The sequence below is a fragment of the Ambystoma mexicanum genome, chromosome 5p, assembly GCF_040938575.1.
Source record: "Ambystoma mexicanum isolate Mex_15411 chromosome 5p, UKY_AmexF1_1, whole genome shotgun sequence".
Taxonomy (NCBI): Eukaryota; Metazoa; Chordata; class Amphibia; order Caudata; family Ambystomatidae; genus Ambystoma; species Ambystoma mexicanum.
This window is the reverse complement of record NC_090930.1, coordinates 165,797,210-165,810,748: the sequence shown is the minus strand read 5'-3', so window position 1 is coordinate 165,810,748 and position 13,539 is coordinate 165,797,210. Positions and strand designations below refer to the sequence as shown.

At 46.1% G+C, this 13,539-nt stretch overlaps 1 protein-coding gene across 1 annotated transcript in view; it reads left to right on the top strand.

Annotated features, from left to right (window-relative positions):
- ZDHHC15 (zinc finger DHHC-type palmitoyltransferase 15) overlaps window positions 1–12,923 on the top strand; it is a 304,005-nt gene extending 291,082 nt beyond the window's left edge. The window contains exon 11 of the mRNA XM_069612582.1: window positions 11,677–12,923. Coding sequence (XP_069468683.1) covers window positions 11,677–11,729 — 53 coding nt within the window. The 3' untranslated portion in view covers window positions 11,730–12,923. The remainder of the gene's footprint in view (window positions 1–11,676) is intronic.
- Window positions 12,924–13,539: the final 616 nt, after the last annotated feature.

Sequence of the window (13,539 nt, the reverse complement as noted above, 5' to 3'; positions counted from 1 at the left end):
AACGCGGTGTCCGAGCCTCCCGTGAAGCCACCAAGTGAAGCAACGATAGGCCACCAGCCTGTACCACCTGTGAAAATGAAAGATGCAAACTGTATTAAAATGACAAAACTTTCTTATCACTGTCGATTCAGGTAAAAAATGTCATTCTGCTTTGAAAAAAATTCTATCTAGAAAATGCACAATATGGAACCAGTTTACATGCATTCGAATGATATGTAGATGTAATTTTATATGTGGGAGACGACCATGACATAGTAGTGGCATCACTGACATCACAACCAGAGTATACTTACTCGTTACTCGGATTACGCGGACGAACAGTGCCGCGAAGTTCGTGCATAAGCACCATCATCATCATCCTCAACACGGTCCGTGAGAGGCAGGCTTCCCTGAACTCTGGCAGCTCGGTGATGCATTGCGGACTTGGCTCGCCTTCTGAAATGTAGGCCAAGCACCCGGAATGTTCACGGCAGCAGCAGTTCTCCTCCTCAGTTGGCATTAGCTTGCACCGATTGCACGTGCACCAGGTGGAGACGCCGTCCATGCGACATGGTCCAGGCTCTTCATCCGTTGACTGGTCCTCCCAACTGCCGTCCGAATCCCCATCGTTTTCGCGTGCTTGCCTTTCCAGTAGTTCTTCCTCGGTGTACTCGGGCTCGTACATATACGGCATTATTGTAGCCATTGTGTGGTAAAGAAAGTAAAATAATTTACAGAGATGGTACAGGTGTTCACAAGGCCTAGAAGCGGCGAAGGTAGCTGACCAGAGCACAGAAACGAGTCACAGAATACTCAAAGTAACACAGAGAGAGGAATGGAATCGAAAATCTGCTGCTGTGTGTTGTGAAACGGTGTGTTTATACTTATTGAGGAAAGAGGCGTCCTGCCATTTCCATGGCGACACTTCATTAGCTGAGGCGCAGCGATTGTTGACACGAAACGTGCTTTGGCGTTGGGAAATGGGCGGTACGCGTCTGCTGATGTCAGGCTCAGGGGCGGGGGATTTGATTTAGTGCCGCAAAAGCAGGTGAGCCAGGTCGATGGGGGGAAATGATAGGATTATCAGAAAATGGCGGCTGATTTCGAGTGCGTTAATGGACGAAAAGTCGGGTAAGGTCCATAGGAAAGTTTTCTACGATCTACCGAGTTATGCTTAAAAACACATGGCCGAACCATAGGGACAATAAAAAAAAAAGTCCCGGAACTCTCCTTTAATTACTGGGATTTTCCACCACAAAACTTTATTTTGGGGCGTGGTGTACGCTGCAAGCACAGCTAAGTGGACTTTCAGGGAATTGAAAACCAGACCCGAATCTAACAGGTGGGTTAGGTACAGGACAATATGTTTTAGTGTGCATTCAGTAGGATTGATGCTTTTGGCATTACACCAGATGACAAAGCGTTTCCATTTGCTCGAGTAGCAATGCCTGGTGTTAGGTTTCCGAGCTTCCCTGAGTATGTCCATACATCTTTGAGGGAGTTGGAGATGCCCAAACTCTATGACCTCACGAGCCAGGCTGCAAAGTTGTGAGTTTGTCTCCCCTTGGTCTTGCCACACTGTGTTGTAAGGGCAAGGCAGCTTCCTGGGAGGGGAGACTGACATTGCTATGAGATGGGAGTACCAAGGTCGTCGGGGTGGGCCCCCATCAGGGCTACCAGAATCCTCCTCACTGGCTCTTGGTGCAGCTTGTGCACTATTCTGTTGAGCAGGGGAATTGGGGGGGTAAGGTGGGGGAAACAGGGTGACGGGAGGAGGGTGGAAGCGTAGACACATTTCCCTGACCATGTTATTCAGAGACCGTTCCCTTTGAGTGGTTCTGAGGGTACCTGGAGGCATAATCTGGGCATTGGGCGTTCTCCAGAGTTGCAAACAAGTTGATCTCTGGGAAGCCCCAGTCTGCAAAGACAGAGTACAATATCATTGTGTAGTCACCATGCGCGCTCTACGAGTAGGGGAAAGTCTCTGCTGAGTATGTCCACCAGAAGATTGAGTTGCCCTGGAATGTGTTGTGACAGGAGGAGCATCTTGTGTTTGAGAGCCCATTTCCAAATGTTCTGTGACAGTTGGGACAGACTTAGAGAGTGAGTGCCCCCTTGTTTGTTTAAGTAGTACATGGCTGTAGTACTGTCCATGAGAACTAGAACTGTCTTCCCCTGGAGGTGAGTTTGGAAAGCCTTCAGGGCCTTGAACACCTGTCCCGCTGGCCTGACAGCATGCGAGAGTGTGAAACTAGGTAAATGCAGGAGGCCATCATCCCAAACGTCGCATGGCTTTGCGTATGATCACCTTGTGACTGGCTACATAGAGAGGGATCTGGAACAGCATGTTTTGAACCCTCTCGTTGGAGGGAAAGACGAGGCCATCTTTGGTCTGAATTAGAGCCCCCAAAAAATGTTTGACTTGGCTGGGGTCTAGACTGGACTTTTCTTGTTGATCAAGAACCCTAGACTGAAGAGATTTACCGTTTTCTGGGTATTTGTTAGGCATGTTCCGTACAAATCCCCCTGTTATGAGCCAGTTGTCGAGGTAAGGATACACTGGGATGGACTGCCTGCGCAGGTGAGCAGCTTCTACCGCCAGTACTTTCATAAACACCCGTGGGGCTGAGGAAATGCAAAAGGAAGAACCTTGAACTGATAGTGTGTGTCCTCTATTATAAATCTTGCTTTCTGTGGTTAGGCAACATTGAAATATGAAAATATGCATCTTTCATATGCAATGTGGTCACGTAATCCCCCCTGCAGCAGCAGTGGGATTACTTCCTGCAGTGTTGTCATTCTGAATTTTTGGGGCTTGACATACTTGCTCGCTGGGTGCAAGTCTAATGCAGGGCGCGTGGTAAGATCCTTTTTGGGTACAAGGAAATACACTGAATAAATACCCTTGTTTACCTGGTGAATGGGGACGAATTCTATGGCGCCCTTTTCCAGTAGGATCTGCACCTCTTTCAGCAGGATTTGCAGGTGTGCTGGTGATAAGCATCTGCTCTTTGGTGAGTGGTATTGAGGTGGCCGGTGACCCGCAATGCATTAGCCGTGGGTGACGGTCTTTAACACCCACTGGTCTGATGTGATTCCCCTCCCAGGCATGAATGAATGACAAGTGAATTCCCCGGCCCCCATGCCCGCCGCCCCCCCCACCAACCACCACCACCCCCCCCCCTCCCCTGACCGGGGTGGCATGGGAGGGGACCCGAACCGGCGAGTCACTTTGAGGTGGAGGCTAGGGAGCCTCTTGGAGTAGAGTTCCTGCCTCTACGCTGACCTCTTTGCTGATACTGGCTGTTACCGGATGAAACTTGGCCGGAGGACATGGGGTTACTTCCAGAGCCATATTGTCCATGGGGGGACCAGGAGAAAGATTGCCCACGATAGGAACAGCAAGCATTTGAGCCTCCCCGTTGGTGGAAGAGCTTGGCCGTGATCTGGCTGAGTGATTTCAGCGCCTCATGCTTTTTCTTAGCGGTCTCCAGGGTGTCATCGGCAGCCTTGCCAAATAAGTTGGAGTCCTTGACAGGTTTATTAATCAGAGAGGCCTGAGTCTCTGGTTTGAAGCCTGAGTTCTTCAGTCAGGCGTGTCTCTTAAGTAGAGTCCCCTGGGATACAGTGTGTCCTGCAGCATCTAGATTGTTCTTTAATATATTATGGGTTCCCTGTCTGCCCTCAGTCACGACCGCCAGCAGGCGTGATCGCGTGGGCTCTGGAATGTCTTGAGGGCCTTCTTGGAGCAAGCCCCACTGAACGTCACTCTAACTAGCAAGGAGAGTCATGTTATTAGCTATTCTGGTAGCATAGGCCACACAAGTAGTAATACGTTTCCCTAGCGCATAACGTTTTTTGCAATCTTTATCTGGGGGAGCTTATGCTGGGAACAGTGGAACCCCTGCCCTCATCCTAGTGGTTATAACAACCAGGGAGTCCGGAGTGGCATGACCTTGTATATATATTGAGTCAGATGGAGAGGAGCGAAACAGTTTCTCAGCCCGATGGTTGACTGCCCTTCTGAGGGATGGTGACAATGAAGAAGGAGCTAGGCGTTTCTTTATTGAATTGAGTAATGAAATAGACTGACTAGTGGGAGGCTTCTCCTTGAAAATATCTTCAAACAAAGTAAGACTCAGGGACTGCCTCATGTGTAGCGCTCTCAGTGATCGCAGCTCTCTTTAGAATGGTATTAAATAACATGTGGTCATCCACAGGTGATGACTGTCTTTTTTGAGGTGAAGAAGGTGGATCTAGACAAATAATGTCTGGGTCAGATGTATGTGTGGGTGAAAGCCAAGGTCCCTGATCTACTGACTGATCCTGATCCCAGTCCATGTCGTGTTCAGCTGTGTCCTGATCAAAGGGATTATCCTTGTATGTCTACTCTTGTTCTGAGTAATCCAAGATTTCCTCTTGATGGACTTGTTTAGGAATGGGAAGCTTCTGCAATTTTTGTTGAATGGAGAAGGAGTCCTCTTCCCTAGGCCTCTTGGGAGTAATATATTTATCTGAGAAATCTATAAATTGGGCCATCTTGTTCATATAATTCTCAAATCTCTTCCACCTCCAGACCCTTCTGCATCTTCCCTGTGGACTAGACAATCTGTTCAGAAGAAGGAGAGTTTCCTGATAGTTGAGAGAGGCTTCAGAATACTCCTCTCGACGAGAGGGGGTGCCCCTGTGTTCTCCTGCCGCCGAAGTAATAGCTGTGAGACTCTTGTGTATTTTTGGTGGCTGAATGCTAGGTTTCGACGTGCCTGGCGGTGGCTTCGCAGTTGACTACCGAGGGCTTGCGTGCCCTTGGATGGCATGTGGCCCACTGAGTTTCTTTGAGGGGAATGCCCTTATGAGAGGAAAGCCCAGTCGCATGCCGAGAAGACTGTTGCGCGGAGTGCACCGCACCGTGTGTTAGGCAGAAACCTGTGCAGTTCCCTCTGGGACCACTGCAAAAGATTTAAGACTACAGGTGTTTGGCAGTAAACCCACTTAGTAGCAGTCTGTACCACACAGATTCACTTGGTAGCGGTGGCTGAGCAGTCAGACTTCCCTCAAGAAGAGTTAGGCAGTATACAGAGTATTCACAATAGGTCAAAAGAACACAGTAGAACAAGTAAACACTGACCAGAGCTTGGTGTAAAAGAGATATAATTATTTATTTAAAACCACATCTAGAAAAACACACAGGCACTAATAGTAAGCAATTCAAAAACACGGTCACTAAAAGATATACACTCCCTTAGAAGAATATTAGAGAAGTCTTAAGGAAAGCCCCACTTATTTTCAGACAGCGGTGAGCGCTTAATGCAGATGGCACTCTAATAATTCGTTTTAAAAGGGTGAGAAAAGCAGAGTATAATATGAAACAGATCCCAACACTTTCATAAGAACAACACAAGAGGGAAAGGCAAGTAAAACCGTGAAGTTAGAGTTCAGAAGGCCGGATCCACTTTAAGAGGATCAGAACGAAATGTGTCCAAGGTCACACGGTTGAAGTGCACAAAAGTCTTGCAAAGGTTCAAAAAGAGTTGGACCAAAAGAAAGGGACCAGTTAGAAGGTCAAGGCGGCCAGCCCAGTCCAGAAGGTTAAGGGATTAGTATTACCTTGTAGCAATCTTTAGAAAGGGAGGCCTGGCGGACACCGTTGTTAGGACAGTTTTTCTGAAGTCCAGTTAAGGGCCTAGTAAAACCATTCAACTGAGGCAGTACAAGACTCCACTCTTAGTACAAGACTGTACCACCTGAGTACATGGTAGCGTAGGCAGAGCAGCCAGGCTTATCTTAGGAGGGAGAGAGGGCAGTAGATACAGTACAAGTGAAAATTGTAATACAAATGATCCAAAGAAACACTATGTATTATGAACATAAAGGATTTATTTAAATACAAGTAGGCCCAGATAAATCTAGGGGTTAAGTAAATACTGAAACATTATATGAAATCACAATATAAAACACAACACTATACTTGAAAGTACACAGACCCAAGTATAGACCTTATTTGGAACACCTAACAGTAGTTCTAGGGAAGTCAAAACCTTGTTATACACATTTAGTATAGGCCAAGCCTATTCTTTGGGAGTAAAAGACCAATGGTTACTTTTTAGATTACTTGTGGTAATACAAGGACAGTAGGCCCTTCCAGTTGTACAGTGACTCTTGGAACAAATCACATAAACAGTCAACTGGACAATATACTTTTGGTGAATAGTGAAACACTTATTCTAGGTGCAGTAAAAACCTATAACTACTTTTGTCATAACACACAGTTATACCAGGTGAGCAAACCTAATGGGTGTAATGTATCATTACAGATGCTTTGGAAATCAGGGAACCCCAGATTGAGGTAAGCAATAACTCTTGTAACTTGTTTTGGATGGCACACAGCTAACACAAGGTAAGTAAAACCCACTTACTTTAACTTCACAATGAAGGGGAAAGTAAAACCCAATGTCACACTTTACTGAATAGATATTCTAGGTAGGCAACAACCTAATGTAGACTTATTAAAGACCGGCTAGCAGCAAGTCAGGGGAAGCAAGACCCAGTTGGGGGACACTCATACAGTTATCCTAACAGGACTAACCTGGTGATACCAACAGTTGGAGGACACTCATACAATTACCCTTCAGGAATAATCTGGTGAAACCAACACATTACGTTTGTAAAGAGGCACAACCTAATCACAGGAGAGTAAAATACCTTCACATCTACTTTCTTTTAGACTGGCAAAACAGTGGCTAAGGAAGGAAAGATGTTAACCATACTTTTAAGAATAGTGCATCACACATCCAAGATCAGTAAGAACTTTTGTAACTGTTCACTCTTAGAATTACAGTTACCAACCAACTCTTTACAAGTAAGTAAAAACACTTGATTTCTTTTCTAGGCAGAAGTCCCAATCCCTTCAAAGTCTTTTCCCTTAGAGCATGAGTGTTCTCAGTGGCAGAAGGGGGTCACTAGGACTAGTGACCAACAGGCAGTGTTAGAATAAGTTCTTTAGTAGCAAAAGCCAGAGTTTCCTTAGGAAAACTGGGCAAACAAGTGAGTAGTTTACTTCTAGGGTTAGAAGAGGGTCCAGGGGCTTCACAGAAGACACCCCAGCAGGATTCTAGCAGTGGGACTGGGTGTACTGGACGAGGGACCTCCCAATCACAGAAAACACCCCAGGACTACACACAAATCCCAACAGGCTTAAGGTAAGTATATACCCAAGCCAACACAGTACCTCAGCAATGAAGAAGAGATTGCAGCAGGAGAGCTTCAGGGACTGCAGCCAAATACCCGGTCACTGGATTCCTTGTCCTGAAGACTGAACACAAGACCTCAGAAGGGACTTTGCAGCAGGGATTGATGAAGAAGGCTCTAGGCAAGATTTCTCTCGCGGCTGAATGCGTTTCTGCGGGTTTGGCGCCTTTTCAAGGAGCACAGAAGACAGAAAATTGCGGTTGAATTCTCGTCGTTTAAAAGGTCCAGCACTCTTGTGAGGGGACTTTTTGGACTCGATTTGTGTCTCTGGAGATAGACCAAGATGCCCACAAAGTTTCAGCGAGATTCGGAATTCGGAAGACCGTGCACCGCACAGTGGCAGGAGGTTCCAGGGTATTGGGGTATTGCAAGAACGCAAGGTCGCAGCAACCCGTGGGATGGCTCAAAATGCAGGTCGTCTTGAGTCTAGTGGGTCTCACCAGGCTCTGGGTTCGGGTCGTTGTTTTCGGAGACCCCAGGTCGATAGGAAGGAAGGGCTGCAGCAGGCTCCGGTTACAAAGCAGGCTCTCCGGCTGCTGGAAATCATTCCCGCCGCTTTTCCTTTGTCATCCTCTTCGGTTTTCGGTTCCAGTGGTCGACATGACTTCAGCTTCCAGGTTTCCAGTATTTATCAGGAACTGCAACACAACCTCTGCATTCTCTCCCCGCATTTTACAAGAAAGGGGCGTTTGGCTGTCCAATCAGGACAGCCAACCCCCCACTGGGATTTGGCCCAGTTGAAGGAAGACCTAAGACAAAGGAGGGGGAAGTTTGGGACCCCTCCCCCACTTCCTGTGCTTACAGACTGACTGGAGCCTGGGCGGGGTGTCCAGGGGACTCCCGCCAAAGACAAAACTCAAAGGATTTTCCCGCCCCGGAATGTCAGGGGAAGGAACAAGAAACGACAAGAAACACTGAAATGGCAGAAAAAGAAGACGGGGGCCATTTTGGTAAAAATGAGCACCCTTAGGTGCCTTTACTGCAGCTGTGATTACAGCATGCAGTAAAGGTGCACCAAAGTAGTAAAAGGTATCACTGCCACCAGCCATTAAAGGTAGGCTTGTCACTGTAACAGAATTGTTACAGTTTAAATGTAAAAGGGGATACATTGTATCTCCCCAGCACTCCACATAAGGTGGGGTGTGCTGGTTTCACAGAATAAAATGTAAAAGGGATCCAAAGATCCTTTCTACCCTTGGGAACTGTAATTCACTCAAGGTTAGCACAAAAAAGTTAAAGGGGGAGCCCCTAGGGCAACCCAGCAACAACAGGCACTTATTGCCAATAAGTTGTTAGACATGATAACTTTAAAAAGACACTATGGAGAGTCTTAAAAATGACACCCATAAAAAGAGTTAAAGACAGGTGAGTGTGGAAGAAGGTTCCCACTCACTGAGGTATTAATGGAAAATATCTCACTAGAAAAGCAAAAAGTTCTGGAGTTGAACCAGGCAAGGAAGATTTACCAGCCCTGTGGAAATCTTACCTAACAACGGTACCTTAAAGTTGTGAGAATACTCCAGCAGGGGAAGTTGTTCCTTGCAGCGGATGCAAGTTGGAGCTTCGTCCGGGGGAAGAGAGGATCTCGACGGGGAGGAAGACAGGAGTCTGTTGCACTGCCAGGGAAGAAACCAGCCGCGGAGTTCTCAGGTAAAAGGAGCGGTCCTTTTATTCGCGGTCCAGTGGTAAGTGGCTATCCGGTTGCCAGGGTGCTTGGCACGGGCAATTCGACCACAAGATGGCCTGGCATGCTAAGAGAAGAAGGTAAACTGGTTGTGCCCACCAGTCAGGGGAAGAAGCCTCTCCAGCCGGGAGATCTTCTCTGTCGTCGGGAAGTGGTGAGTCGGTTCAGCAGGGCTCCACCGGTGGTGTCGTCGTGGTAGGTCGGCTCAGCTTCTCTCTTGTCGGATTCTCAGGTCCTGTGGCGACTTCTGAAGTTCCAGTCCCCAAAGCCCTGCTTTTATGCAGCACACCCCCATTAACTCAGCCTAGCTGTCAATCAAACATGCTAAGTGGTGAGCCGGCCGGCTCACCACTTGGGCCAATCACACAAGAGTGCGACTTGAGTTACCAAGGTAACTCAGTCCAGGGTGCCTAAACCCCCTCACACACCCCCTATGGTACCCAGACAGAGTGGCACCACTTTTGGAGGCTCTTGTGGAGAAGCCTGCCAAAAATTGGAACAAAGGGCTCGACTTGGGTTGGAGTCACAGAAGAGAACACAAACGCCATTTTAGAACCGAGTCCTGGCAAAAAATACCAACCGGCGAATTAATATTAAATAAATAAACTGGCGGTATGTTCGAGGCTATGAGAATTAAATAATTAAAGTTAGTAGCCTCGAACAATGGGAAAATCCCATAGGGATATATTCGCGGTCGAATATAAAAAGTAGTATCCACTGCCACCAGCCAAAACTCGATCAGGGGGGGACGGAGACATGCCCCCTCGACTAACAGAACCCGGGGCAATCGAATTGCCCCGACCAGTACGTCCACAATATGATGGTTTGTACTGGTTTCTGTTCATAATTTGGGACTAGTAAAGCCAATGGTGACTTTACATGCCCTGGGAGACAGTAGTCTATGGTGTCACTATGACACCCCTGTGTTACTGCACGGAGGGTGCTGTGTAACACACATAGTAAAAACACATGAGACCCTATGGAGTAAAGGACCCCATAGCCCATAAAACACATTAACAGTCAAAGGAACACCATAAATCATGTCCAAGAGTGGGAGAAAAAGAGTCACTCTTGGCAGGAGAAAAAAACAAACTCCAGCAAAGCTGCTGGGGGACTCACTAGGTTAGGAAATCCAGCCTAAAGAGAGCGAATTCTCCATAACACCGTGAGGTTCAGTCGAAGCCGTTGAAGTTGTTGGCGGGCCAGTTGGCATTACGCACTTTTTCGACATCTCTGTCGAGGAGGCCTTAGGAGTAGGGGGGGGGGTGTCTGTCTGGCAGGGACGGGCATCTGGGACCCTGAGGGTTCCACCGAAAGGTCGATGGCTGCCAGTTCGGAGCCTTGGCTGCCGATGGATTCCTAGTCATCCAAAGTGATGGTGCCAACGGGGGAATGGCTCCTGCATCGCATAGGCGGCCCCCCATTTAGTCTGCCTGTCTTTTAACGTCTTGGGTTGAAAGAGCTTGCAGGACGTGCACGAACGCTTGTCGTGGTCTCGAGGTAGACCCCTATTGCGATGGCAATGGGTGTCCTTCCAAGGAAATTTACCATTGCATGACGGACACAATTTAAATGGCGTCCCTCTCCATAGCAGATGGTGACTGCAGCCAGACCAAATAGGGAAAGAGAAGGGGAAAAGGAAATGCATTCTTGAAAAGAATAATACCAGGGCCCCACTCACCCTACTGTAAGAGCCTGGCCAGCGGGCCGAGGCCACACGGTCAACAGACATCGATCAGTACACCAGTCGCTGTGCAGTAGTGGCTTTTTTAGTCGGCAGGAAGTCCACGAAGCAGTTGTCGAAAAGAAGTAGTTGGGAGACTAGACGACCATAGGTAGTGGGACAAAGTAACAATATTGACTCTTGCAAGCTCCGCATAAGGCGACCAACTAGTTGGTTGGAAAAAAGCAATCTGAGGGACCTCGATGCGTTAGGGATTTTGGGTACACTATACTTGTTGTAGTCACGCCCACGCCTGTGTCGATGTCCCCTTTTGATCTTGGTTACCACCACATGTCAGACTATATGCACAGTGAAAAATATATATATATATATATATGTGTGTGTGAACGGTTTTACTTACCTGAACTGTCATGAATTCAACATTGCCTTAGTATATATAATAAATACACCTATGATTATAATACTACAGTGTGTTTCCTTGTCCATAAGTGTGCTGAAAGGTCTTTGTACTCCACTACAGCTCTTCTCCCTCCTAGACTAATTCTGGCTGCTTGACCATAGCTACCAAAACCTTTGGGTAGTTCAGGCCAAACCTAAGAGTTGGAGCCCTGTACTCCTAAAAGTGAGTCCTCTATAGTCCTACCACAGGTAGATTTTAGTAAAACTCTATAACAAGAATTAGGCCCTTTAGAGCAGTGAGCAAGGAGAGCATAGTGAATGTTGGTGTGAGAATAGCATCTATGTAGTTCATTTTGGACAGTCATTTCCAAAATATGTAACTATCACAAAAAATGTAAACATACAGCTTCAGGAGGCATGGCATGAATTGAATGGGCATGTAAGTTATACCCACCCTTGTAACACCTCAGTCCGGTCACAATTAAATACGCTTGGTGCAATACGGCAAAGCAGCCAATTCTACTCCCTGCGGATGACATTATGTATGGTTTCATTGCTTTCATAAGGGCAACACTATCCTCCATCTTAAATTAACAGTAGTACATATTTGCACTTAAAATAATAATAAAACCTGAAGATTTGATTTGTTGAAAGTTCACTGTTTTGTCTACTTGTATTTCAGGGTCCTCTTCGGAGGTCAGACCACTGAACGTTTTGCATGAACTTCAGTATTAAGTGCTGAAGACTAGCTGGATCGTCCAAGTGTTAACTCGCTGGACCATGTAGATCCTGGACATTTTCTGTGGAATGTTGCCACACAGAGATTGCGGGATATCCTCAAGCTGATACTTTTCCTCTTAAGTTACTGGGACAGGCCAGTTTGACCGAATGATATTTCTTGACATAGCAACATGTATTATGGACCAAATGCAGTGTTTCCCAGAAAAGGCTGTATATTTTAAACTCATGCTCTGCTGATAAATGAAGCCCTGTGATGGCTGTGTCAACTTCAGAATTTGCAGTATAAGAACGGTGAAACATCAAAGACCTGCATTGAAAAGTTCTGAATGGACAGAGCATACTGTATGCTTTCAGAAACCAGATGCAATTCGAAACCTCTGTAAATGGTGTGTGTGAGAAGAAAATTGCAGTTTGCTGGTTTCATGTGCCAAGCCATCAAATCATTTGTATTTTAAATGTTCCCTTTTTCCTTGTCTACTGTTTCTTGGTGTTTAATGGTATGTTTCACAATTTCCTATTTTGTATTTATAAAAAGCATACATTGTCTTTAAGAGTAATCCATTTTATATCTCCCAGTGCTGTAGCTCCTCTGTGGGTTATCATGTCTAAGGGGTGATGGCACTGCATGGATACCTGTTGCTGAAAAGGAACCGGGTGTGATAGCACTGCAGGAATATTGCCCACACCCACCAAAGATCTGAGCTCTCTCCTATACATCTATGAGGAAACGAGCAACATAGTGTGATTTTTTTTTTTTCTTTTCTTTAGATCGTGTAAAAAAAAAAAATAGCAAGATGGTGAGAGAGGTGGCAAACACCACATTGGATTCAGGAGTGGGTCTCTAGCCCTGTATTTTCTTTGCATTCTTGGAATTTTAGTTCTATTTTTGTTAAAAGGTATTCCAGGCTATCAGGAGTATCAGAATACAAAGTAAAAAACTAGACTGGGTTATCATCTTGCCAATGCAATGTGGCACATTGGCATATATGTGTTATCGATTGTCCTGGTGCAAAAGTAGTGGGATATACCAAGTGGGGGGAGCGCCACTACCATTTTGAGAAATGTGTATGTAAGAATATGCTAAATATTCTGCCATCAGTGTCCACCAAGTTGTATCCTGGGGGTAAGGGATGACATTTCTAATAAAAGTTCAAATAAAAAGGAAGAAAAGGGGGGAGAAAATTGAAAGCTTCTTTGACTGCTTTGCCGCGTGATGTAGTGGGAATTGGTATAGCCTGTGTATGAATAGCACATCAATATTGATAACCACTCACAGTGAAGTGAAACATGCAAAAAGGCAGCGTGAAAGGGAATAAAATGGCAGTGCATGCAGACCAAACACTGAACGTTGGTGTGCACCTCCAAAAGTTGTTGCCATACAAATGGAGACTGTATGCACTAGGCCCAAGATTTGGCACAACATGGTAGACCATCATGAACAGTTTGGCAATCTACCAAGACCACTACCAACAAAAAGTACAGAATAGCACATTCCACACACATTCTCTGAAAGTGAATTTGGAGCTGGTTTAGAGGATCCTCAGACTGTAGCCCTTAAGAAGTGCAAGTGTTCCTGGGCAAAAACATAGTCAAACCAAATGTTCGGCTCAGTTTACAGAGGAAAAACAGGACAAATTTACTGTTTACCACCTCTTCCCTTAGATTTGAAAATCGTGTCTGATGATCTGTTCTGCAAAGACTGGAATACATGCATACGTTTGAACCATGGCAGGCAATCCTATTGAGAGCCCTGGCACCCGTTTCCTGTCTATAATTAGAGCCTGTATGACTACCATCAGTTACA